This window comes from Lissotriton vulgaris, chromosome 10 (genome assembly GCF_964263255.1).
Source record: "Lissotriton vulgaris chromosome 10, aLisVul1.2, whole genome shotgun sequence".
In the NCBI taxonomy this organism is placed as follows: Eukaryota; Metazoa; Chordata; class Amphibia; order Caudata; family Salamandridae; genus Lissotriton; species Lissotriton vulgaris.
The window spans coordinates 446,613,110-446,641,086 of NC_141698.1; the positions used below are offsets into that span (position 1 = coordinate 446,613,110).

Sequence of the window (27,977 nt, forward strand, 5' to 3'; positions counted from 1 at the left end):
TTTGATTTGTTTTTCCTAAACCTTTCTGGGATAGGTACAGGATTGTACCCTATCTTTTTGTTTATCTTGGCCCCTCTCTGGGTCAACACGATTCTACATTATCCTTTAAATAAACTCACGTCCGGCTGGGCGTTCTAAAAAATATATCACTGATTGTAGTCTATATTATTATTCTCCTGTCTTATTGTAAACCCTTAGGACCCCTGTTCTCTGAAATAAGTGTGGGTAAAAGTGGCACTGCGTGGGTGTGAGTGGATTTGCGTGTGTGAGTGGTGTTGCGTGTGTGAGTGGCGTTGCGTGTGTGAGTGGCGTTGCGTGTGTGAGTGGCATTGCGTGTGTGAGTGGCGTTGCATGTGTGAGTGGCGTTGCATGTGTGAGTGGCGTTGCATGTGTGAGTGGCGTTGCATGTGTGAGTGGCATTGCATGGGTGAGAGTGGCGTTGCGTGTGTGAGTGGGCTTGCGTGGGTGTGAGTGGCGTTGTGTGTCTGAAAGTGGTGCTGTGTGGGTAAAAGTGGCACTGCGTGGGTGTGAGTGGATTTGCGTGTGTGAGTGGTGTTGCGTGTGTGAGTGGCGTTGCGTGTGTGAGTGGCGTTGCATGTGTGAGTGGCGTTGCATGTGTGAGTGGCGTTGCATGTGTGAGTGGCGTTGCATGTGTGAGTGGCGTTGCATGTGTGAGAGTGGCGTTGCGTGTGTGAGAGTGGGCTTGCGTGGGTGTGAGTGGCTTTGTGTGTCTGAAAGTGGTGCTGTGTGGGTAAAAGTGGCACTGCGTGGGTGTGAGTGGCGTTGCGTGTGTGAGTGGCGTTGCGTGTGTGAGTGGCGTTGCGTGTGTGAGTGGCGTTGCGTGTGTGAGTGGCGTTGCGTGTGTGAGTGGCGTTGCGTGTGTGAGTGGCGTTGCATGTGTGAGTGGCGTTGCATGTGTGAGTGGCATTGCATGGGTGAGAGTGGCGTTGCGTGTGTGAGAGTGGCGTTGTGTGTCTGAAAGTGGTGCTGTGTGGGTAAAAGTGGCACTGCGTGGTTGTGAGTGGCGTTGCGTGTGTGAGTGGCGTTGCGTGTGTGAGTGGCGTTATGTGTGTGAGTTGCGTTGCGTGGGTGAGTGGCATTGCATGGGTGAGAGTGGCGTTGCGTGTGTGAGAGTGGGCTTGCGTGGGTGTGAGTGGCGTTGTGTGTCTGAAAGTGGTGCTGTGTGGGTAAAAGTGGCACTGCGTGGGTGTGAGTGGCGTTGCGTGTGTGAGTGGCGTTGCGTGTGTGAGTGGCGTTGCGTGTGTGAGTGGCGTTGCATGTGTGAGTGGCATTGCATGGGTGAGAGTGGCGTTGCGTGTGTGAGAGTGGGCTTGCGTGGGTGTGAGTGGCGTTGTGTGTCTGAAAGTGGTGCTGTGTGGGTAAAAGTGGCACTGCGTGGGTGTGAGTGGTGTTGCGTGTGTGAGTGGCGTTGCGTGTGTGAGTGGCGTTGCGTGTGTGAGTGGCGTTGCGTGGGTGAGTGGCGTTGCGTGGGTGAGTGGCGTTGCGTGGGTGAGTGGCGTTGCGTGGGTGAGTGGCGTTGCATGTGTGAGTGGCATTGCATGTGTGAGTGGCATTGCGTGGGTGAGTGGCATTGCGTGGGTGAGTGGCGCTGCGTGGGTGAGTGGCGCTGCGTGGGTGAGTGGCGCTGCGTGGGTGAGTGGCGCTGCGTGGGTGAGTGGCGCTGCGTGGGTGAGTGGCGTTGTGTGGGTGAGTGGCGTTGCGTGGATGAGTGGCGTTGCGTGGCGTTGAGTGGCGTTGAGTGGCGTTGGGTGTGTGAGTGGTGTTGCGTGTGTGAGTGGCGTTGCGTGGGTGAGCGGCGTTGCATGGGTGAGCGGCGTTGCGTGGGTGAGCGGCGCTGCGTGGGTGAGTTGTGTTGCGTGTGTGAGTGGCGTTGCATGTGTGAGTGGCGTTGCGTGGATGAGTGGCGTTGCGTGGATGAGTGGGGTTGCGTGGATGAGTGGGGTTGCGTGGGTGAGTTGTGTTGCGTGTGTGAGTGGTGTTGCTTGGGTGAGTGGCGTTGCTTGGGTGAGTGTGGCATTGCGTGGGTGAAAGTGGGCTTGTGTGAGTGGCGTTGCGTGTCTGAAAGTGGTGCTGTGTGGGTGAAAGTGGCACCGCGTGGGTGTGAGTGGCTTTGCATGAGTGAGTGAGTGGCGTTGCGTGGGTGAGTGTGGTGTTGCGTGGGTGAGTGTGGGCTTGCGTGGGTGTGAGTGGCGTTGCGTGTCTGTAAGTGTTGCTGTGTGGGTGAAAGTGGCACAGAGCCTTTGATGTGGCCTGGCGCAGGAGAAATGCTGCTGCTGCTAATTAAATATAAAAAGTGTTTAAGGACTCACGGCTGCCGAGAGTAACAAGGCAGTGCTGGGAGGGGGGCTGCACACCAACTGAAGTGCTCTGGTTGCACAGCCTGCGGCCGGCCGTGTGAATTGATAAGCCTTTGAAGTACACAGGCATGCTGTGACGGAGGTGTGAGAGGTCTGGCAGGGAACAGATGGCCTGGCAGTGAAGCAGGGGGCGGGGCAGCGCTGGGGAAGCCTGTGGGAGGGTGATTGATGCCTTTGATGTGGGGAGGGAGGAGAGCCTTTTGCGAGCCTGCAGGAGAAATGCTGCTGATGCGCGTGCATGTTTAATCACGTGATTCACGTGGACTTAAAGAAAATCACGGCTGAAAGCCCGTGGTTTGAAGTGGATTTTGCCGACTTGAATTCTCCCCATTTCACATTCCTGCGGAATGGTAAAGGCGAGACCTAAAAACTAAGAGAGTTCGACCTACGTCACTGTTGGTCATGTGAGCGGTATTCGTTCCTAACTAAACCTGTTTATAAACCAGTGACTACAGCGGCTCTGTATTGTTCGGGCCGTGGACCTAGCAAGAAGCAGGTTTATTTGTGGGGAGTCGCCGGGTGTCAGGTAAGCGTCAAGCGGCGTGTTTTGTTAAAAACGGCGGGTCTGTTCTGTAACTGCACGCAGTTAGCCGGAGGCTCTGCCCAGGCTTCGGCGTGTGATGCAACTTGAACTGGCGGCGCTTAAGCACACTGCTCCTTTCGCTAGCTAAACCCCGAGCGCCCCCCTCCCCCGGAGCGTTGTAACACTAAGGCTCTATTATTTCCTTAGATCCCCGAGCGTGAAGAGTTTCCCCCAGCCGCGAGCCCATGCAGCGCTGTAGAAACGACACGCATTTGAGTATCTCACATGAAGAGACTTTCTCACTCCCAAGTTTCTTCCATTTGGTGAACGTGTATTCTTATAATGCTGAGTATTCTGAACTCTTGACGGTCGATTGTTATTGACTGCAGAGTCATTTTTAACTTTATTGGACACTTGTTTAAATGACATGGATTGAAATATTTTCCATAGCGCTCCTTTACTCTTTAAAAGTTGATTGCGCTTGCCTGTGTATTGAAATCATCAAGGTTACTACAATTTCTACGGATCTGCAGATATTGTCCAAAAGGCAGATTCTCACGCAATGAGCGTGGATGAAAACTCAAAAAGTGGAGTAAGTTGTTTTTACTTGTGGGCTTGTAGTAAGTTTTTGTAGTTAGGTGATCCCCTACCCTAGTTATTGTTACATCCAGGAAGACAATGGAATTGGGATGATACTGGTGGGTCAATTTCAAATGAGGATCACAGGTATTGACCCAGTCGAAAAAAGCCAAAAGGCTGTCCTCGGAGCCCTGCCAGATTAAAAGCACATCATCAATGAGACTTTCTCACTCCAAGTTTCTGTCATTTGGTGAACGTGTATTCTAATAATGCTGAGTATTCTGAACTCTTGACGGTCGATTGTTATTGACTGCAGAGTCATTTTTAACTTTATTGGACACTTGTTTAAATGACATGGATTGAAATATTTTCCATAGCGCTCCTTTACTCTTTAAAAGTTGATTGCGCTTAAAAGGTTTTTGGGTGTTTTTCCAAAAACCATTTGGCTCTCTTTGTAAGTCTTTTGAAATAATCAGGCAGGCCTGTAAGGAATTTAAGTGAAATATGTATACAATTTCTGGATTATCAATCAGGCTACATAGTGTGAGCTATTAGACATAATGATGTTATTATAATTCAATGTCCATACAGTGGTTTATGGTGTATGCACCTTAAGTAATGGTTTTTATTTCATGCAAAAAGTACAAAACTTTAAAACCGAGTGCTTTTCTCTCTCTCTCTATATATATATATATATATATATATATATATATATATATATATATATATATATACACATATATATCCTGTGTTTTTTGCTCTGTTTATCTTCCCTTACAGACTTAAATCCCTCACATATAGGAGGAGAAAACACTTGGAAGTTCCAGTGTCCTGATTACACAGAAGGTCGTAATCTTTTTTAGATACTTTGTCTACCTCAGGTGGCAGTGAAGCCTTAGCATGCTTCACCCACGTGAAGTAGTTACGTATGGTCCTGATAAATGCTGAGCCGAGTTTGGGCTCATATTAGCAGAAACATGTCGACCTATATTGTTGTTTTTTGTTTAGGACTGGGTGGTTCAAACTAACATAACCACTTTCCAGTCCGACTTTTCTCACTAAGATTTTTAATGAAGTTAGAGCTACCCCCTTAATAAAATACTCATTTTTGGGGAGTAGTCCATACTTCTTTTAATTTCTCAATCACTACTTTCTGAAAAGGACCCAATGAAGACAAATGGCAACCGACTGTCTTGTTGGTGCCTGAGGGTTCTTCTTTTGGCACTCTGCATGCAACCCTTACTGTTTGACTGCTCTTTGTTTGGAATAATTTCTTTTCTTGGTGGTAGCTATTGACTATCCCTTTACCCTTTTAGTCACTCTTCTGTTGATTTGTAATTATTACTCATAAGGGGTACAAGAGTGGCCTTACGAGCCCTTTCTCTCCTGTTGATTGTATACACGTTAAAAGGGTTAGGCCAGCGCCGGGACACTCGTTAGAGAAGCTGCGCGCTTTACAAATACCCCTATAACATATAACATAACACAGTGCTGTGCAGTCTATCGAGAATGTATATGTAACTATGAGCAGTACAATAAATGAAGGGAGAAGTGCGTACATGTTAAATGTGTGTGCTTGGTTTGTGTACCTGTCAATAGTACAGTTTATGAAGGTTATAGTGCATACATGTTAAACGCATAGGCTGGATGTATGAGTGGTACAGTACATAAAAGTTACAGTGCTTGCCAGTATGTGCATGTTAAATGTATATGTTGAATGTATGTGCGCCTATTGGTGGTACAGTACATGGAGGGTACAGTACTATGCAGTGCGTAGATGCCCCATACATGCACTGGATATATGTGTGCCTATGGATGGTACAATACATGGAGTGCCCTAGGTTCCATTTTGGGAGACCCAGGTCTGCATGATGAAACATTGATTGGAGGTAGAGAGTCCCCCCCCCCAACCCCCCCCAAACCCAAGACAGGGTTTGTGTATTGATGCATTCCTGGAAGGTGGGTGGGACACTGGGAGGGGAGGATCAGGCCTCCTCTGTGCACTTCAAAGGGTGCTCTGTTATTCAGTGCAAGGTTACAAGGAAGTGGCCTGTGAACATCTTATGAAGGACATGGGGCTGATAAGGGAATCAAAGAGTAGGGCTGGGGGCCCTGGGCTAATATTTTTAGGAACATATCACTGTGGCTGACATCCAGGTGTGAACTCTACTCTCACATGGCCTGTCCTATCAGCTTTGAAAAAATTTCTGCTGTGACAGACTGCTTTTCAAGAGGAAAAGGGAGCAGTGGAGTGGACACATCAAAAGAAGCAGAACCCAAATATAAAATGTCAAAGACTCAGACCCTAGATCAGATTTGGTGCCTGGAAATGGACTATATGAAGGGACTAAGTCGGGTAAGCCCAGTATATGCCAGATTCCACAGGAGCGGAGAGGAAATTTCCCCGAACTTCCAGACAACAGCACCCAGAATGCAATATGAAATACGGTCACAGAAGACTGTTCCCTAAAAGTATGTGGGGATAAACCAAGGAGTGTCCACCACTCTCCCCATATGTTGATGGTCGAACTGCTGGTAATGAGCTGCCAGGAGAGACAGGTACTGCAAACAAATAATATGTGTGGTAAACAATAATGCGTAAATACACAATACTCTCTTAAACATTAACGTATGTTCAGCTCATATGCTCCACTTACCCCAAGGTAGTCCCCAATGGTCTTGAGTAGGAGTTTCACAAGGAAGAAGTCAAAGTAGACGATGTCTTTGGTAGAGTAAAATTCCTACAAGGGACTGGTTAGAGAAGGGTACTCTCATACAGCATTCATACCAGGGGTAAAAGATGGTGGAGGAAGAGAAAAAGGAATCAGGAGGAGGCAAGACGTCCGGCTCCAGGGGATTAATAGGAGCGAAACGACCCCACACTCAAAGAAACAGAATGAGAGGCTCCGAGAGCTGCTAGAGCAGAACAGACAAACCTCAAAAGAGAAAGGGGGACTGAGGTGTTCTGGCCGGCTCCCGGGAAGGAACAACGGGAGCGGAGCAGACACACACTCAAGAGGTGTGTCGTCCGGCTCCAGGGGATGCGTTCGAGTGGAACAGCAACACACTCGAGGAGGGAAATAAGGAGCGCGGTCCAGCTCTAGACATGATTTCACAGGGCGGAACAGCACACTCTCAAGGGGGAAACGCTGTCCGTCTCTGGACAGGGTTTACAGAGACGAACCGCAGAATACTCGAGAAAGGAATGGAGGGTTCGAGGCATGTGGGCTGCTAAATTCATATCTTGTGCATAGATCGCCGCCTAGTGTTGAGTCCGGATGATTGCACCTTGTTGTCCTGGAAGAGTCTTCGAAGTATCACGAGATAGGTGGCTCCTCCCGTGGACTACAGTGTGCGCATGGGCATCATCTACATCCTTAGATAGTTTTTTTCCGCCAATGGGTTCGGATATGTTCCGTGACTCTCGTTCGGAACCTATAGGAAAAACTTGTTTTCTTCAGGCCAAAAGGCCTCTTTAAGCGTCAGTATTGTACTTCGTTCGGTTCTGAGTTAATTTATCCGGTTTCCCGGATACTTGAGCACGTGTGCTCCCAGCTTTTTAGGCCCGATCGAAGATTGACATCGACAATTGAATTCCACGCCCCGTTTAAATGTTGCCCAGTCTGTAACGCGAAGTACCCTCTCTCAGACGTGCACCCTGTGTGCAACAGATGTCTGTCTCCAGACCACGACGAGGAGAGTTGCTTGGCCTGTTCGAAATTCAGGTCGGAAGAGGCGCTCGCTCTTCGACGTGAGGCGAGACAACCGGCGCGGAGAGCGTTGGATGTGGAGGATATCTTCGAGGCTGGGGACGACGAGGGCGTCCAAGAGGAGGAACCGGAGCACTTCTCCGACCCGGCCTCCTTTCAAGAATCTTACTACGGAGAAGAGGTAGACGATGAGAACATCGAAGACTATGAAGCCGTCGAGGTAAGAGACGACGGTATGGCCATTGGAGCCGCAGAGGGCGGCTCCAGCGATGAGCAAGAACCGACCGAACCTTCGGGGGTCGAAAGTGACACTGTCTTGTCAAAGGCTCAGGTCGAAGCATCGCCGCAAGGCCTTAGCCAAGATCTTTCTACTCATTCTACAGCCCCGCAAACTGGCCCGGCTAAGAATTTTTCAGAGCCTTCGGTGGGTACGCCTTCAAAAACGAAACTGACTAAAGACAAATCGAAACTGAAACTGGTCAAACCAGCATTCGTTTCGCAAAGCCTCGTTCCATCGGATCATAAGAAGGCTCGGAGTGTCATTGCCCCTTCGGGGTCACTGAAGGGTGCCAAACCGAAGATCAGTGCTTCATAAAAAGGTGCCAAAGGCCCGAAGAGACGGAGCGACGTCATCTAAGGCTGCCCTCGGGGGCGTGGTCACTGAAGACGGACTTGAGTCGCAGCCGCCCCTCAGTCCGAATGCATACAAGTTGATGCTGGTGAAGGTTCTCGAAGACAAGCACAAAATGGCCGCGTTGGAACGTGACGCATCAAGCCGCGGCCATTTTGGGAATCCCAGCGCGACGCCTGGCTCGAAGTTGGCGATGGCCGTGAAACGCGTCAAACAGCCATCGGGGCCTCCGCCTATCGTTTTTGGACTGCCTCCGACTGCAAGACCTAAAACGTCTAAGCCGGCACAGGGCACCGACCCTGGTACCTTGATGTCAAAACTTAAGGGAACGACCGCCGCTCCTGAAGGCGTCGGTTCCACTCCACCTTCTTCTGAAAGCTCAAAGAAGTTGTACATTGACTCTGCAACCGGAAGACTCACCCTTTTCAAACGGAAGATCTTACCGGAGAAGCCAATGGAATCTTACCAAATTCCACTTAAAAGGAAAAGAGACTCTGCTTCCTCGCCAGTTCTTTTCGAGTCCGTACGGCCTTATGGACAAGCCTTTACACATTCCCCCACTCGCACTGAAGATGGTGGAGGGGATGACCAGAATGACGAGCAATTCAACTATCCTGATGACTCTAATCAGGATGGCTCGCAGGACGTGCTCGACGATCAAGGCGCGGCGGACACCCAATCTTACCAAGTAAAGACAGCACCCGCAGAGGATACTGCGGCGTTCAACGCTCTGATTGAAAGGGCGGCGTTGAACCACGATGTGGTCATGCATGCAGACCCGGTTGAGGAGGACTTCCTCTTTGATACCTTCTCTACGTCGGACAGATCAGTGAAGACGCTGCCGATGCTGAAGGGTATCCTTAAGCACGCCAATGACATTTTTAAGGACACAACCAGAGCAAGGGTGGTGAATCCACGTATTGAGAAGAAATACAGGCCTGCTCCTGTGGACCCTACGTATATAAGGGGCCAATTGCCATTGGACTCCTTGGTGGTCTCCAATGCCCGGAAGAGGGCGAACTCACAAACAAGTGGTGATGCTCCTCCCCCAGACAAAGAATCTAAAGTATTAGAAGCCTCTGGGAAGCGGGTTGCTGCGCAGGCAGCGAATATTTGGAGAATAGCCAATACACAAGCTCTACTGGATAGATATGATAGGGCTCACTATGATACACTAGAGCAATTGTTGCAACACTTGCCTGATGCATATAGAGAGGGGGCGGAAATGTTGATTCAGGAGGGGAAACTGATATCAAACGCTTCTATCAAGTGTGCCCTAGATTCAGCAGACACTGCAGCCAGGGCCATTAACACTAGTGTAATGCTAAGGAGGCAGGCATGGTTACCGATTTCAGGATTTAAGCCAGAAATACAAACAAGTTTGCTCAATCTCCCCGTTAACCCAGATTTCTTGTTTGGGCCTGACGTTGACACGATTCTTGAAAAGATCAAGAAGGACACTGAGACGGCTAATTCTATGAGGGCCTTGCAGTCTCAACAGTTCAGAGGGGGTTATTTTCGTCGCTCAGGTAGTAGAGGGCCGTCAAGAGGGCAAGCATCTCAGCAAACACAATACAATAAAAGTGGTGCGCAGACCACCTTTAACAAAAACAATAGAGGTGGATACCGTGGTAACAGCGCCAAAGGCAGAGGACGTGGAAATAATAACACCAGGTCCTCAGCAAATACCAAACAGTGACGTCTTGTCACTGCCCCCGGACCACGTAACACCGGTCGGGGGACAACTCCTGCAGTTCCAGCCGGTCTGGGAAGGCATTACCACAGACAGGTGGGTGAGGCAACTTATCCAGTACGGGTATTGTTTAGAACTGACTTCCTCTCCACCCGACATACCCCCAAGACACCATCCTATGTCCGCAGAGCACATAAACTTATTACAGCAGGAAGTGGACAGCATGCTGCAAAAAGGGGCCATAGAACTGGTTCCCCTAGAGGAGCACGGAACAGGGGTGTACTCTCTCTATTTCTTAGTCTCAAAGAAGGACGGGTCTCTCAGACCCATTCTGGATCTGAGACCCTTGAACCTATACATCCTTTCGGAACATTTGCACATGCTTACTCTGCAGCAGGTCCTGCCATTGCTCAGTCAGGGGGATTTTCTGGCAACTCTGGATCTGAAGGATGCCTATTTCCATATACCCATACATCAGGCACACAGGAAATACCTCCGGTTCACCATACAAGACAAGCATTACCAGTTCAAGGTTCTACCCTTTGGGGTGACCACTGCTCCCAGAGTGTTCACCAAGTGCTTGGCTACAGTGGCGGCACACCTTCGGAGACAACACATTCATGTCTACCCTTACCTAGACGACTGGCTTGTGCAAGCAAAGTCGGCCCAGCAGTGCACCAGCCACGTGTCCCGCACAATTCATCTCCTGCACGGTTTAGGATTTTCTCTGAACTATCCCAAGTCGCATCTTCAACCCGCTCAAGTACAGCAATACCTGGGAGCGACGTTGGACACTGTGACAGCCACAGCCCAGCCAACCTCTGTGCGCATCGACGGCATGCAACTGCTGATTCGCAAATTCAGACCACAACACTCACTACAGGCGCGAGTGTTTCTGCAGTTGATAGGCATGATGGTCTCCTGCATATTCATAGTCCCGCACGCGAGACTGCACATGCTTCCGCTCCAAGAGTGTTTGGCACGACAGTGGAATCAGGCTCAAGGACAACTGAAAGACCTAGTGTTGGTGACCGGTCGTGCGTACAACTCTCTGCATTGGTGGAATCCACGCAACCTTTGCAAGGGACGACCGTTCCAAGAGCCTGTACCACAAATAGTGCTCACGAGGGACACATCCCTCCTGGGGTGGGGGGCGCATCTCCTTCATTACACAGTGCAGGGACTATGGTCGGATCAACAGAAGAAGATGCATATGAAATCTGCTGGAATTGATGGCGATCTTCATGGCAATGAAGGCTTTTAAGATACATCTGTGCAACAAGGTCGTGTTGATTCGGACGGACAACATGACGGCCATGTATTACATTCAGAAGCAGGGAGGTACTCACTCTCCACAGTTGTCCCACTTGGCACAGAGTATGTGGAAGTGGGCCATTCAGAGGAACATTTTCCTGATGGCGGAGCACCTCCCAGGCCAGGACAACCAGATGGCGGATCTGCTCGGTCGGCACAGTCATCAGGTGCACGAGTGGGAGATTCATCCATCGGTGCTGCAACCGTACTTCCGGCAGTGGGGGCATCCAGAAATCGACCTGTTCGCCACAAACGAGAACGCAAAATGCCCAAACTTCGCCGCCAGGTTCCCACACCCGCGGTCTCGGGGCAATGCGATATGAATGAACTGGTCAGGCAGATTTGCGTACGCTTTTCCGCCAGCCCCACTCATTCCTCTGGTGGCACGGAAACTCAGACAGCACTCGATGACTCTCATCCTGGTTGCTCCTACGTGGGCGAGGCAAGCCTGGTACACCACGTTCCTAGAACTTTCCGTGGTGCCTCATCAAAGACTGCGCCTTACACCCAGTCTTCTCACTCAGAGCCATGGCGAGGTTCAGCACCCAGATACGCAACAGTTAAACCTTGCGATATGGATCCTGATGTCATAGAATTTGGGTATCTGAATCTGCCTCCTGATTGTATGGACATCATTAAGGAGGCGCGACGGCCTACCTTTAGGGCCTGCTATGCTGCCAAATGGAAACGTTTTGTCATTTACTGTTCCAGCCGTGACATAAACCCGCTAGATGCATCGACACAGGACATTATTTGTTACGTGTTACATTTATACAGATGCAATCTGGCATACAGTTCTATACGTATTCATTTGGCGGCAATGGCGGCTTACTTACAGAACAGACAATGCCTTTGACTGTTCTGAGTGCCAGCAATAAAAGCTTTTATGGAGGGACTCAAACGAGTCATTCCACCCAGAAGGCCACCTTCACCGGTCTGGAATCTTAATGTGGTTTTGACCAGACTGATGGGACCTCCTTTCGAACCTCTCCACTCATGTGAGATACAGTTCCTAAAGTGGAAGGTTGCCTTCTTAGTAGCGATTACATCGCTGAGACAGGTTAGCGAGCTGCAAGCCCTAACCATTCAAGAACCTTTTATACAGGTCCACGCAAATAGGGTAGTACTACGCACTAACCCTAAATTCATGCCCAAGATAGTTTCTCAGTTCCACATTAATCAAACTATTGAACTGCCAGTTTTCTTTCCTAATCCAGACTCAGTGGCAGAAAGATCACTGCACACAGACGTCAAAAGAGCCCTCCTGTACTATATAGACAGGATGAAGGAGTTCAGGAAAACTAAACAACTCTTTGTTGCTTTTTCACCACAGCACAAGGGCAAACCCATTTCCAAATCGGGTATAGCCAGGTGGATTGTTAAGTGTATTCAGATTTGCTATCAGAAGGCTAAACGCACACTAACAGTCCCCCCAAAAGCGCATTCAACACGCAAGCTAGGGGGCATCCATGGCTTTCCTGGGTAACATTCCATTGGAGGACATATGTAGAGCAGCCACATGGAATAACATACATACATTCACCAAACACTACTGTGTTGATGTACATTCCAAGCAGCAAGCTGCTGTAGGACAGGCTGTTCTAATGTCCCTCTTTCAGGCTGCTGCAGCTGGCTCGGGCAACCACCGTTAAGGGAGAAACTGCTATTTAGTCTATGCACAAGATATGAATTTAGCGGCCCACATGCCTCGAACGGAATATGCTACTTACCAGTATGCATCTGTTCTTAGCATGTAGTGACGCTAACATTCATATCACCCGCCCATCCTGTCGCAGCTGTAGCAGTCAGAATTATTTATAAGCATGGTCATCAGGTATCGTATTGGACTCCATCTCTGCCACAATGGCGAAAAACAATCTAAGGATGGAAATGATGCTCATGCGCAGTGTAGTCCAGGGGAGGAGCCACCTATCTCGTGATACTTCGAAGACTCTTCCAGGACAACCAGGTGCAATCATCCGGACCCAACACTAGGCGGTGATCTATGCACAAGATATGAATGTTAGCGGCCCTACATGCCAAGAACAGATGCATACTGGTAAGTAGCATATTCCTTCTCCGTCCGGAGCCAGGCAGTGTACTCAGAGCGGAACAGCAGCACGCTCTGTGGGAGTTAAGGAGCGGGGATAATAGCTGCCACTGCAGCGATAAGAACGGTTCAAAAACAGCAGAGAGCGTGAGGAAGGCTCCGCACAAAACAAGTCTTCCTCGCGGAAAAAAACAGGTAGCAGGATAGGGGGCCTGGTCACGTCAGGAAACAGTTAGCCAAACAGTGGCTTACGTTGGAGGCGTTCATTTACGCTATTTAGGGACCAGCTCCAAAGTACTCAATGCGAAGGGGAGCACAGCGCTGAACATACGCCATGGTTTTCCCTGCTCATCGACCATCCCTAACAGACTATATGAAGGGGAGTTTAAAATCTCACAAATTGTCCTTTGCTTAGCAACCACAATGGCTGTGTGAGAAGGGGAAGTTCTGCAAGCCTGCTGCCTGTGACCAGGCTTGGGGGCCCAGGGAATCCAAGACCACCTTCCCTGGAGCATGAGCGAGTGCCTACTTGCCAAGATCTGAGTGCCCTGTGAGGAAGAGGAGGGCAATGGAGACAGCAAGATCCAGTGGGCAGCCTTGTCAAGTGAACTTCGTGTGCGAGAAGTGATGAAAAGGCTTTTGGACTGATTGGATTGTTGCCCATGCGCTGGACTGAGTCTGTGACCTCCGTACGCCAGGAGAGGGAGCTGTGTGTTGTTCATGCTGCGCCGATCATGCCGGAGCCCTGTGTAGTAGTGAAGCGGCGTACCTGTATGCCTGGAGGGCCCTGCCTATGGAAAGGAATGCTGTGTGGTAAGAGCCGCGTAGTAGTGAGGTGATGATCCTATATGCCAGGAGGGGCCCACCAGGGAAGAGATTGCCGTGTGGTAAGAGCCGTAGCCTTGTGTGGTAGTGCGGCGGTGACACCATATGCCAGGAAGGGCCACCATGGGACAACTGTGTGGTAAGGGTCATAGCCGTGTGCAGTAGTGAGGGGGCAACCCCGTATGTGAGGAGGGCCGGCTGTGCAGAATATCACTGTGTAGATCGAGACAGACTGACACCGCAATAAGAAATGTTTACCTGTTGGAGTAGATTCCCACCTTGAAGACTTTTCTGGATTCACAGTTGATCCTCAAACCTCCACGGAAATGAGGCGCCGGTTTAAATATCTAAAGAAGAGATAGAAATACTAGGAAGCCATGACAAGGACAAGTGCTGCCAAATTGAAAGACTCTGTAAGATGGCGACCACACAAAGCCACTTTTGGGTCGGATCTCTGACTTCACAGAGAGATGGAAGGACACCAAATGCTCAATGCCACCCAGAAAACAAGCTCTCTGCATTGCTGAGGCGGGGGAGCGGCAGCCTCAGCCTTTGAAGTCTGATGCCGAGGCACAGACAAATGGTGGAGTGAGATGTGGGGGCGGGGTAGCAGCAGCCTTGCGAGGCCAACAAGTTTGGGAGCACATTCCTTTGAAGTCTGATGGGGGGGTTGGGGGAGGGCAGACATCAAAGGAAGGGTGTGAGGGAACGAAAATATGGGTGTGAGCGATAACGAAAGTAAGAGGGGGAGCAGGAAGTGAGGCCTAGTGCTTGCTGGCGAAAGCAGTCCAGATGCCAGCTTTGCTCTTGAATGCCTCTCATGCACTGGCCATAATCCGCATTCCAGAGGTCTTTGGTAGACTTTTCTTTTCCCATTTACTATATCTCTCGCCAGCAATGCTCAAGCGCATTGGCAGGCGAGACCTAAAAAGATTGAGAACTACAAAGGCAATTCCATAGCCAACCACTAGATGGCAAAATGATGCCCAGCTTGTAAACCCAGGAAAACTCTTCAAGCTGCAGAACTAGGTAAATAACCAATTAATTTCTTATCTGTAGAAAACCTCATAGGGTAGAGCCCCTGGGATTTTATGGATCCTGCAGATTAGGAACTGTACCTGTGTTTGAAGTGCATGAGCTTATAATGACATAAGATGGTTAACACAGAGTTGTGAAATGAGGTCTGAATATTTGTATTTCATCGAGGGGACACTACTCGATTCCGATTATGAGAGTGAACAATAATGTGGGATGTGCAATGAAGTAGATGTACATCAGAGTAAATCATGCATAGTCAAGAAATAATTGGAATGCTAATGTTTCTAAAATTTGTTCCCAAGGTGACAAACATGACTCCGTCAGCAGATAATGCCTGCAGATCTCCAAGTACACCAGTGACACCTCTACGCCCTAGTCCACCAGAATCACAAACGGTTACTCCTAACTCTCCTTCTGGTCTTGTCATTAACGAGTTGAGCTTGTTGGATGATCCTGTTCTGTATCAGTTCATCGAGCTGAAAGGAGTCCCTAACACCATTCTGGATGGGCATTCCCTTGTGTTTTTCCAGCAGGATGGACATGCACTGGCAAATATCCCTCTTCAGGGAAGAGTGCGAGTGGATGGCCTGTATGTCATCGGACTGGATGGCATGTCAGAAGCAGGTAGGATCAATGTTTTATAGCCACAACTTTGTTGTAGGTACTCCTTTCTATGATGTGCCTCCCATTCATTCCTTGCATTCTCTTTTCATTCAGACAGTGTACTGCCTCGTCTCAGGCCAGCCACTGCTTCAGGCCGCAGCACTGGAGCGGTTGCTTTGTACCTCGGTGAGATGAAGGAGTTTTCCATGGGGGTGACTGCAACACGAAAGGATCTGGTGGATGCTGTTGTTTATACATGGGATTTGTATAGTGTTGGAGACCTGCTTAATGTTCTTGGCCCAGAACATCTGATCTCTTACAGTAACCACAGGTGAATGGTATTTGGTGAAGGTGGAGAAGTAAAGTGGAAATAGATATGAGCTGGTGTACTTGGTTTTCTACCTCTATTTGTCTTTCTGCTTCTGTCTCTTTTTATCCTGGTTTCTGCCATCTGCCATTGGTTCCCGGTGTTTGCTGTGTGCATGGAATAGCTACAAATCACAGATTTTTTTTTCAAATTCATTAAGCTTTATTCGATTTGTAGAAACAAAATCATAAAAGCGTTCATTTTAAAAAATACGATAAAATGCCATTAGGCATGTAAAAAAATTCATACTTTAGAAATAATTAAAAAAGGTACAGTACTTGGGACACTTACAAAAACAAAGTAAATTGATGTAAAAACAGGTAATGACATTTGCTAATCTAGTTATTTACCAATTGTTCTAAGATTGCATTGAGGTCCTGAGCCTAACAACCGCTTTTAGGTAAGTAGATACGACTTTGATGACGTGTGCGTTTTCTAGGGTTTTCAATTTATTGTAGGCCACTCTGCAGGTTTTTATGCCCCAAATCTTCAATAGAGGTTACAAATCACTGTTAACCAATCAGCTATAGCTGGTTTGACAAGTTGAAGTGTTACAATCTAGTGCAGGAGTTGTTTTTATTGGAACACGGATGTTTGCGTTCTTGTTTGTAGAACTGCACACATTTACGCTGCAATGCCGATTCTGTGCTTGATGTAGCTGCACATTTTGGTGCTTTTTTTAAAAACTATATGAGGCAGAGGTCTCCCTGTTTTGTTGTATTCTTTTGCACTTAAATGCTGGTTTATGAAGTACTTTATTACCAAAGAATGCACCAACCTCTGGAAACTACTCAATTAAATTCCATCTACATCACTGGCCAATGTAATCCAATTGAAATTGGGACTTCCTAGAGTTTGTGTGTATTTAGAGCTCTCATTGTATGCATGGACAAACTTTTCTTGACCTGCTTGCCACCTTGAGTCCTCCTACTTAGCGCGAGTTGGAACGCGCCAAAAGTGTACTTATGAATAGATTTCAAGCATATTTAAAACACTGATCTGCTTGCTAATTAGAACCCGAGTATTAGAACAGGCTGATGTTCAAAATCACTATCCAGCAAGGAATGCAGGAATAACATTTTACAGTTTATTTAGCTTACAATTGGATCGAGCCACCATGAATATTGTCTCCTCAACTATATTTGTACTTTGCTTATTCCGTTTATACAAATTGCCTTTTGGATCACTCCATTTCAGCAGGTTCATTTGCAGGGTTCATTGGGGTTTAGAATGAACAAAATTGTCTCTTGTTAATGTAGGCTTTGTCCTTTAGATCATATTTGTCATAAATATTTGAAGATATATCTTAAGACAGCTGGGTTATACCAAGCCCATGCTTCCAGTGCCCTCCGAAGCGGTGAGAGAGGCCGCTCCCTCCAATCCTGTGGCTGCTCTCAGCATGAGAACAGTGCCAGGATTGGTTAGGGGCGTTTTTGAGGGTCTAGCGTGAAGAAAAAAACCAGACAAGAGAGAGGAGGACGTTCGTTATTGTGAGTATTTATTTCTTTATTTTATTTAATGTGTCACCCACCCACCACCCATTTGCCCGCCTCACCACTCTCTAGTGCTGCCAGCCGCGACTGAAAGTATCTGTAGGCAAGACCAAAAATTATGGAAAATTCTGAGCTGAGGTATTCACACAGGTCTGAAAGAAGAGGGAGTAGAAATGGCATAGCAGGTTGGGTCAAGCTATGCCTAATGGGGCTTGGTAGGACGAATTTATCTACGGTTTGTCTTTTTCAGTAAAAAAAATGTAGAATCTACTAGTGACTTATTTTCAATAGAAAGAAGCCTTATCTAAAACTCTTTCCTTACATTAGTTTCATCCAGTTGTTGAGTTATATCTGACTCTCACGTTACTAATGGGAGCATTTTAATCAGTCAGTATATTGACAGTTAATATTGCATGCCAGAAGGCTTTTATGTTGGGGAAAGAATATCAAAACTTAATTTTTGTTTTTGCTTTGCTGAAAAACATTTCAAGGAAGGGGTGATGAGGTTCGTATTTATGCAGATTTAGGCAAATTCGGGTCCCTAGTTTTGTGTTTTTTGAGTTTTGGATAACCCTGTACACAGGATGTTGACAAAGTCTACATGTGGGAGGATCAGCGACTTGGTTAACCCAATGTCAATTAGAGTCTAAATTGTGCGGGAAGGCTGATTAAATTATGTGGCAAGAAAAGGCAGACTATGCTGTGAAATGCAGCACATTTTGAAGCAATATTTACGTCCTCTAAGGAAGGAAAATTGACCGGGCGATATGCGCGGTCTACTGTAGCATGTAGAAGCAAGAACCTTATCTTTGTTGTGGAGCTGCATTTTCCCATACCGTTTCAGGGCGGAGGAGCCTGTATCGTCCCCGACTCCCGGTGTGTGTGTAGGGTGCCTGGATTTCCCATCACTAGTCCCAGAAGGAACCGAGACAATCCATCTTCACACACCCTGCCCTGCCAGCTGTCCAGTTTTGTTGGCTGGAGGAATGTACTTTGATTGTGGAATCTGTGTAAAATACTTCAGATTTATTTTAGATGCTTTAAACATTTTCAAGTGCTGGTCAGCAATGACTTCACCAGCAGTGGCGGCTGGTGAGATTTGAAAGTGGTGGGGCTGAAAATGTTTGGTGTAGAATGGCGTACGAGCGCAGCGAGCGAGCCCGAACCCCCTAAAGAGGGTTCGGGGGGGTCGCCCCCCCTCCCCGAGAAAATTTTGAAAAATTAGCAGCCAAATGGTGGATTTTCAAGACTTTCGGAAGCCATTGTGCTTAACAGAAACAGGCCACTGCCTCCCCTAAAACTATCATCAGTTCCAAGGCCTCATGAATAAACCATTCTAAATTGCAATAAACCACAATTAATTTTAACAATGTTGCATAAATAGGTTGGATCTGTCTACTGACCAAGTGGCTACTTGAGATAAAATGGCATTCAAGGTAGCCCATCAGAGTAAAATGCCTACTTTTTCCATATAGAATTGAATCTCATATTGGTTAGTGTTCATTTTTTGGAACTCAATAGCATGCATAAAGGCACCATGTATAAACAAAAATCATATAAGCCTACAGAGATAAAATATATACATGCATGCAACACATAAAATGTTTCCCCTACCTGTGCTTGTCTGTTTCCTTTATGAATCATTTGTTCAAAGCCAAGTACACTGGAGGTGAATGAAATCTTCATATGATATAATTGGCTACAGATAGAAATATTCATTTGAAGAAAAAAATAATTCAATCTTAAATACTGTCAACCAAACTTTGAGCCGGCTAGCTTTACAGTTGAAACACGAAACGTAAATATCCCTCACCCCAAAGCCAATTGTTCAAACAGTAATGTAGAATGCTTTATATAGATTTACATTTAAACAATCAAGCATGGTAAAATCCTTTCAAAAAAATTTATAAGGAGCAGGAAGATGACCAAAACCTTTGTGTAGAGAAGGTTTAATAGTACAAGAAGTATGTTTTATATACTTTAAATGTAAATACTTTGTACATCACTGCTAAAGTGTCTGGTTAACCAGTACTTTAAAAAACGTGTATATTTACATGAAATATGTATTGGTGCATGGAAGAAACATAACTTTCTCAAAGTTGTATGGGTTCACAAATTTATATTATCTAACACCCATGAGGCCACCAACAAAATATTACTAGTAGATAACTCTATATGTTCCAACAAGAAAACAAACATGGTTATATCATTTATGAAAATGAAATGAGCCAACATTCAGACTCCTTGCATGCAAATATAAGTGCTCCCTTACAGATGTTGCATCACTGCAGATGGCAATTCGCATCAGATTCTGCTAAAGTAATGGAGTTGATGAACATGAAGTACTGCCGCCTTAAAATAATTGTTTGAATTTTTTTATGGTGTGTTGAGTATTAAGTATGAGGTAATGAGTCATGAGTAGATCTAAAGATATGCAATAGTGTCAAATCTAGTATGCTCTTCAGTTCAGAAACGAACCCTATCATTATAAATGAAGTAATATTATTAACAAATCCACACAGTATCAGTCCATGATGGTCAGTGGTAGAGATCGTTAAAAAAAATACGTCCAGGATTCTACAGGCCTCTACCACACAGCAACACTACAGTGTATCAGTTTGCAATTAGGAAAAGAGCAAACAAACTACAGCTTCATCTAACGAATAGCCAGAAGAAAATTGTTATTCCTAAAGGGCACTGCATTACAGCAAAAGTTTGTAAAACGAGACTGTATTCAAGACTGACTATAATACCTGGATCAGGACTGACTATAAAGATGAAACCAATAAACGATATCCTGTCATTCTTACAAGACTGACTGTAGCCCAGTATGCACCATCTTTAAGTATGTAATGGAAGGTGCATGGTATCAGTGTGTCAGGCTATAGTTTGTAAGTTAATGCAAAGCTTGCCAGAGTGTAGGATATTCACAAAACTGGGTCATGTTTGCTGGGGAACTTTGTAAAAAGGTTGGGGGGGCGCTAGAGGGCGCACGAGCTAATGGCCGCACTTTAGTGAGGCTCTGGCTGCCTGGTCAGAAATATCCTACTTTTATCCTGTTATCCTGCAGGTATCTACCTGAAACTTTCAGCGAGTGTGAGCCTGGGGGTCCTGCTGATCCTGTCCGAGTTTGGGACCGATCCGATGTTCGGCGCTGGACTTAGCCGACTGTGAAATCTGACCGGAACACGCTGCTGCGGAGAGGCGGCGCAGGAGCCTGGGCGCTGAACCACGCGAGGCCGGGGCTCGCCATGAGGGAGGCAGGCTTCAGAGGCGGAGCGACCTGTCCGGGGTCTGTGGGAACTGCCGGGGCTCGGCGGACTACAGTGGCGGTGAGTCTCCCCCCTCCTCTGGCCACAACAACGCGCAGAGGCGCTAGGCGTCGGACCTGTGTCTCGCTGGGAACGCGGGCGAAGACGTGGACTGTCGCCTGTGCCGGGAGGTGGTGAAGCGCGACCCCGGTCTTGGACCGCGGACTGCCGGCGGTGCCCGTGTGCCCTCTGCGAGCTCGCTGCTTCTGGGGGCTGGGGGTCGAGGAGCGCCGGGTGCCTCCTGGGGGCCGCTATCAGGGATGGGACCACGCGGGTTGCTACCCGCCGGCGGCGCGGTGGGCCTACCCCCCCCCCCCCCTCCCCGCGCCTCTCCTGCACGGAGGAGACTGCAGGACGGCTACTCATCTTCGGCACACCACTGCCCGCCACTTGTGCAACGTGGCCGAATGGGACCTCTGACCCCCTCGTGAGCAGTTGCGGCCAGCCTTGGTCACTGGAGTTTGGGACACGCCGAGGGGCAGGGGATCACTTGGGCGCTGCTGGCCTGCTCCTTGCACAGACGGCGCTGCCACAGGCGCGAACACTGCGCGGGGGGGCACGAATGCAAAAAAGTTTGACGCCGGGCAGCGAGGACCGCTCTAATCGACTCGCACCGGCACCTTAGGCCCCTACAAGCGGCGCACAATGGGTAAAAATGACAATAGACAGCTTAAGCTCTCTTTTGAGCCCGCGACCACTAAGAAACAGCTGAGAAACACAGCTGGCGCTGGCGGTGCCCACGAACCAACGAGCAGTGAGGCCCCTACCACGCCTATGACCCCTGAGTTGCAAGTAATGATGGAGGAGATGAGGCAGGGCTTCGCCACGATAGTGGACAAGGTGGACCGCCTGTTCTCAAGGATGGATGGGGTCGCACAAAAACTGGAGGTCCATGAGGAACGCCTGACAGAAGCGGAGCGACGTATCTCGGCTTCGGAGGACGCATCGACATCCCACGATGCGCGCCTCTCCAGAATGGACAACATTCTGCGTGTGATAGCGGCGAAGAATGAGGAGTTGGAGGCGAGGAGTAGGCACAATAACATCCGCGTCATAGGAGTGCCGGAATCCACCAACACTGGCCGTATGGAGGAATATGTCGAGAGAATCCTCATCACTGCAGTGGGCAAAGAAGCCTTCTCCAGTCAATTCATTGTCGAAAGAGCGCACCGCTCTCTAGGTCCAAAACCCAAGCCAGGAGCGCCGCCGCGGCCTATTATCGCCCGGTTGCTTAACTACGGCGACACAGCACTGCGGGCGGCGCGGACAAACCAAAACCTGGCTTGTGATGGTGTGCGTTTTTCAGTGTACCCGGACTTCACGCCTATGGTACAGTACAGGAGCAGCGGAAGAAGTTTTTAGAAGTAAAGAAAAAGCTAAGAGACATGCAGGTGGACTATGCACTCCTATACCCGGCACGACTCAGGGTGACCCATCAGGGCAAACAATATTTTTTCACGACTCCGCAGCAGGTGGAGGACTATATCAAAAGACTCCGCGCTACTAGAAGAGACAGGCGAAACTAGGAGAATGGTGATGCGGACGGAGAGCCTTTGGAGCATGCTGAAGACTGAAAATGGCACTTTGTTATAGACTGGTTGACCTCTTGTTGTTGTTCTGAAGCTCGGTTCGAATCCTATGGCCTGTCCAAGCCTTGGTTCTCCTGAACTGGTTGAGGGACCTGGTTGCAGACTCATTGCTACGTGGCCAAGATGTGGATGGGCAGACAGGTCATACACTGTGATCCGAGAAAGGGATTGTTTTTGAAGTGAGCAGACTGGTGGTAACCTTGGAGGGGCTGTGGGCAGCAGCTGATAACTGGACGGGCTCACTTGAATTGACTAGCATCTTCTCCACCTGGGGAGGAAGCCGTGAGATACGTTGGTGTGATGGACAGGTTCTAATCTGCAGGGGTAATGTATACCAGGCACCACCCCCCCCATCTCTGACTGTTCCCGTATGGCATGTGCGGGGCGGGAGGAGATTATCGGGGTGTATTGGTGTGTACCTCTGATGCCCCCAGAAGGGGATTCCCCACACAGTTCTTCTATGGTTCTTGAGTACGGGGTTTGGGGAGGGGGGAGGGGATATGGTACTGGCAAGATTGGGTTGCTTCAGTGGGTGGGGGGAGGACTGGGAGCGAGGGAGTTGGGTTGCTGCATATGGGGGGAGGGGGGGAGTGTGACTGTTGGGGTATGGGTTGTTGTGCCTGGAGGCAGTTTTGCGGGAGATATCCATGGCGTGAATGCAGATGTTGGTGCTAGTGTGACTGAGAGCGTTACAGTATGGGAGATGCAACTGTCCCGGACAGCGGAGAGACTTGAACTTGGTACGCTACCAGTGGGGGCTGGCGGATTGGCCATGATCTTTTATCAGGAGTGTGATGGTGGTCATGGGTGATGACGCCTTGAATAACATCTCAATATTGTCCTGGAATGTACGAGGCCTTAACGACCCCAGGAATGCAGAAATGTACTTACGTATTTAGATAGGCATCATGTGAAGATAGTGTTGATTCAGGAAACCTACTTGAAACCGCGAAGCGACCCTAAATTTGCATGTAGATGGGCACTTGTGAGAGAGTTTTCCTCCTATTCCACTTACTCGAGAGGTACAGTCATCCTGATTAACAAAGCACTGCCGTTCCAAAAGTTGGGTGTGAAGGTGGACACTGAGGGGAGGTATGTGATTCTGTGGGGCAGACTAGCAACTGATGTGATTGTACTTGTGAATTGTTATGCGCCCAATATTGACACACCCGGATTCTTCATGACATTGTGGGGTCATGTATTGGAGATTGAAGCCACACACATTATCTGGGGGGGGGGACTTCAACCTGTCGCTGATTCCTGGGGCAGATAGGTCTGATGGGAGTGGACAATACAACACAAAAGCTCGAGACGCACTGCAGGGTATACTGACTGAGGCAGGGCTCATAGATAGCTGGAGGTACACGCACCCTGTGACTAGAGAAGGCACGCATTTTACGACACACGCACGCACATGGGCGAGGATTGACTACTGCTTTATCTCGCGGGGACTGGCTGGAGGTGTCGTTAAGGTACAACATCTACCTCGGACCTACTCTGACCACTGCCCTGTCTTGGCTGTACTTGAGATGCCTGGACTTGCCAGGATGCGTCCACCGTGGCAGCTCTTTCCCTCTGCCCTGCTTGACCCTGTCTTTAAGCATGAACTTGGTGAGGAGATAGAGGCTTTCTTCCCTAGAAATAAGGGGTCAGTCGATAACGTGGAGACGATTTGAGAAGCCTTTAAGGTTACTGTAAGGGGTCTCACGATTGCTAAGAGTTGCGGTATATTGAGGGACATAGTGCGCACGCTGACTAAACTCGAATTGGAACTTAAAGCCCTGGAGGCGGAGATGGTCAGAAACCCTCGCCCTGACCTGGCGGAGGAATTTAGGTCCAAGCTCTCGTCCTTTGAGGAGGAAGCTGCAAGGGAGGTGAAGTTCCGAGGTAAGTACTGGACGGCTAGGCGATACTGCGAGGGTGACCGGCCGGGAAAGGTACTCGCGGCGCACACGAGACACCAGCGCTATGCTACCCATATATTGGAAATCACTGATGGTGAGGGTGAGACCTATCAGGACACAAAAAGGATACAGGACACTTTCCTGCAGCATTACAAACAGTTATATTCCATGCAGCAGGAGGGCGAAGCGGATCTCGGGAATTTCCTCGACGACATAGCGCTATGTTGGTTGGGCGACAGCGACAGGGCCTTCCTTGGGTGTCCTCTCGAACTAGACGAGATTAGGGAAGCTATCATGTCCCTCAGTAACGGCAAGGCTGCAGGGCTGGACGGCCTTCCAGCTGAATTCTATAAGTGCTACATTGACATCCTGGCACCGGTGCTGAAGGAAGTCTTTGAAGAGTCACTGGAGGTAGGGATACTACCAGGCTCAATGAGGGAGGTGGCAATCACCTCACTTCTGAAGCCAGGGAAAAACCCATTAGATACCGACTCCTATAGACCCCTTTCGCTGCTGAATTGTGATGCGAAAATACTTTCTAAAGTGTTGGCGACTAGGCTATCCCTACTCATGACCACCCTAGTGCTACCAGATCAGTCTGGCTTTGTACCGGGTCGAGCTACGTCGCACAATCTTCGTACGCTGTTCTCCCTTATACCCACCATTGCGCCTGAGCTGCCTGTTGCCGCTGTGTTTCTAGACGCCACCAAAGCGTTCGATTCTGTGGAATGGGGCTACCTCATGGCTATTTTGATAAGAATGGGGTTCCCTCGGATTTTCATCTCATGGGTGAAACTTCTCTACACTTCCCCAGTCGCCAGGGTCATCATAAATGGTGTGCTTTCTACACAAATGCCGATCACAAGAGGGACCAGGCAGGGCTGCCCCCTGTCGCCCCTGCTTTTCGCCTTGGCAATTGAGCCATTGGCATGCAGGGTCCGGCAACTACATAAGGCTAGCGCCTTTAACTGCAACCAACGGCAGATAGGGATTTCCTTATACGCGGATGACGTCACACTTTACGTGCGGCACCCACAGCAAAACCTCAACCCACTCCTGAGAGAATTTATTGTTTTTGGCGGCATTTCCGGAGTGCACATTAATTGGAAGAAGTCGCAATTCTTTCCCCTCACGGCCTCGGTTGACCAATTCCCATTGGACTACCCCCTAGAATGGTGCAGTTCAGAACTCAGATACCTGGGCATTGAGATATCACTCAATAAGGAGGACACTATCCGGCTGAATTACGGAGTGGCTATCTCACAATTGACAGACAATGTGACTCGCTGGATGTCCCTCCCGCTCTCGATGGCAGGCAGAGCCTCCCTGATCAAGATGATCATCCTCCCGCGTTTCCTGTACCTTTTCCAGAACATTCCCTACTACCCGGGCTCCTATTTCTTTAAGAGACTGCGAACTGAGCTTCTTCGCCTCTTTTGGGGAGGTAAACAACCGCGACTTAGTTGGGCTGTCCTGACGCAACCATACGACAAGGGCGGATTCGATGTGCCGGATCTTGAAGTGTACTATCTCAGTGCCCAGGCGCAGTACGCCTACCACTGGGTTCGTCCCGCTCCCTTTATGCCACAGATTGCAGCTGAAGATTGGATTGCGCATCCGCTTCCGCTCAACGGCATGCTCATGGGAGTGATTAGTGATATTGAGACGCCCGCCACCACAGTTACCTGTACTATTGACGCCTGGAGGAGAGTGACTAACATGCTTGACGCTACCATGCTTTATTCACCTGCACTGCCCCTTACATACCACCCGAGGCTATCACTGTTATTGGAAAATGGATTCCGATCCATGTGTAAGCGCGTCCAACTTAGTACATGGGGTGATTTATTCCAAGACGGGGTCTTTCGTACCAAAGATCAGATATTTCGGGCTGGTCCCCCGACACCGATGGAGGTGTTTTACTATATTAGACTTCGTCATGGTATGCGTGACATACTCCCCAGCTTCCCAGATGAACCGGGGACAGTATTGCCTTTGCATGTGCTATTGGTGTCCGATGGGAGACATATGGTGTCAAAACTGTATACTAACATCCGAGCGCAGCGTCCACCTGTTGTGTCCAAAGCGCGAAATGACTGGAATTCTGACCTAGATACTGAACTCACTGACGAGCAATGGACGTATTGCTGCTCGGTCACGGCTAACATCTCGCCCAGCTGTCGATTGAAAATCATTCACTACAAGTTTATACAGAGATATTATTACACGCCAGTCAGGAAGCTGCGTTTTCACCTCTCAGACGATGACAGGTGCGCACGGTGCCGCTCGGAAGGTGCGGGCTTCCTTCATTTGGCCTGGGAGTGTAGAGTGATACAGGAATATTGGACGCAGGTGCATGCTGCGATCCAAGTCATGATTGCAGGCCCTCTTCCACTAGACCCGGTGTTGCTGCTGTTGGGGTATACCAAAGACATACCCAAATCGGACCGACGGTTTGTAGATATTGCGTTGCTCCTCGCCAAAAGGAGAGTAGCGTGCAGATGGGGGAGAGGCAGGGCACCAAAGTTTAAAGACTGGCTGGACGATCTCACATACTGCCAAGACCAACATAGCATCTATGCAGACCTGATGCCCGTCCGTTGTAGACCCAGAGATATCTGGTCCCCGTTGCAGCTCTACTGGATGTCCCAGGCGACTCACAGTGATACCTCTGGGGATGAGGGTCAGCTAGCTGGCCCCTGAACGAATGGCTGTTGCCTGGTGCACGTATACAACTGCGACGCGCCTAACTGGTGGTAACAGGGTCTCCCTGCTCAAGAGGGGGCGGGATGCTCAACGCCGGAACGGAGTTAAGGACTATACGACACCTGCAAGTCGGGTACTGCCATGTACTGAACATGCGATGAAGGCCCCTCCGTTATCCTAAAACTGTAGTCAAGTCGGGGTTATACATTCACATTGGGTATCGCGACTAGGCACATATAGGGATGGCCCTTGAGTGGTTGGACACCAGGTACCGCCTCATGACGGTCATCACTCAGAGTACCCACATTCTGCACATACACTCGGATGGAGTGCAAGCCCACCCTGGTTACCGCACACATGACACACCAGAACATATAGGGACACTGATGATCGCCTGGTAGGGATTGAGTCAGCCACACTACACGGGCAGCGCGATGCCCGTCCTCTATAATACACACTGCAAGTAGCTGCGAGGGTATTGCAGCTTCCCCTCTACCTACAACCCTAAAAACATGGTGTGCTGAGCCCGTATACTGACGCCTTCACCCTACCGCCTACTGGGAGATGTTTTGCTGTTAAGGCATGATGTGATAAACCAACCCACGTGAATGTACGCTTTTCAAATGAATGTACCACAAGTCTTATGCTATATTTGATTGTTGATGCTGTAACTGTCATGTATCTCTGTTGACGGCAACAAATAAAGGTTTAAAAAAAAAAAAACTTTGTAAAAAGGTTGAGAGAGAGGTGCATTAACTAATACCCTGAAACAACACTAAGCTTATGTGGCTTTATAATGATATGTCTGAATTACTCTCAAGTCATGCAAGGTACTGAAACATAAATTTAACACTTGGTGCATTTGCTTTCATAGGTTCCTGGACCTGCAGTATACTTGAATGGCTGCTTGCAATGCAAAGTAAACAAAAACTATATTTGTTAGCACCAATGATTCACAGCACCACGTGCATTTCTATGGTTTCTATTTGTACAGAAAGTTTGCACGCCGTTCTTTAATGTGAGCAAACCTTTCAATCGTTCTCTTGTTAAAATCTGGAAACTGATTTATTAGTTCTTTTTCCATTGACACCATGGCCAATGCATTAAGTCGAGCTTGGGTCATTGTGTTCCTTAAAAATGTTTTTATCCTTTTCAGTGTGGAAAAGCATCTTTCAGCCTCAGATGTTGTCATAGGTGTCGTAATGACAATTCTCAGCAATTTAAGAGTCTCACAAAAAGAAATATGCAAGTTGTTTTGACATA

At 48.6% G+C, this 27,977-nt stretch overlaps 1 protein-coding gene across 1 annotated transcript in view; it reads left to right on the plus strand.

The window, feature by feature from the left end:
* The window catches only part of LOC147685381 (uncharacterized), a 354,664-nt gene that overhangs the window by 227,879 nt on the left and 98,808 nt on the right, over positions 1–27,977 (plus strand). The window contains exons 8-9 of the mRNA XM_086941295.1: positions 15,044–15,365; positions 15,459–15,675. Coding sequence (XP_086797421.1) covers positions 15,044–15,365; positions 15,459–15,675 — 539 coding nt within the window. The remainder of the gene's footprint in view (positions 1–15,043; positions 15,366–15,458; positions 15,676–27,977) is intronic.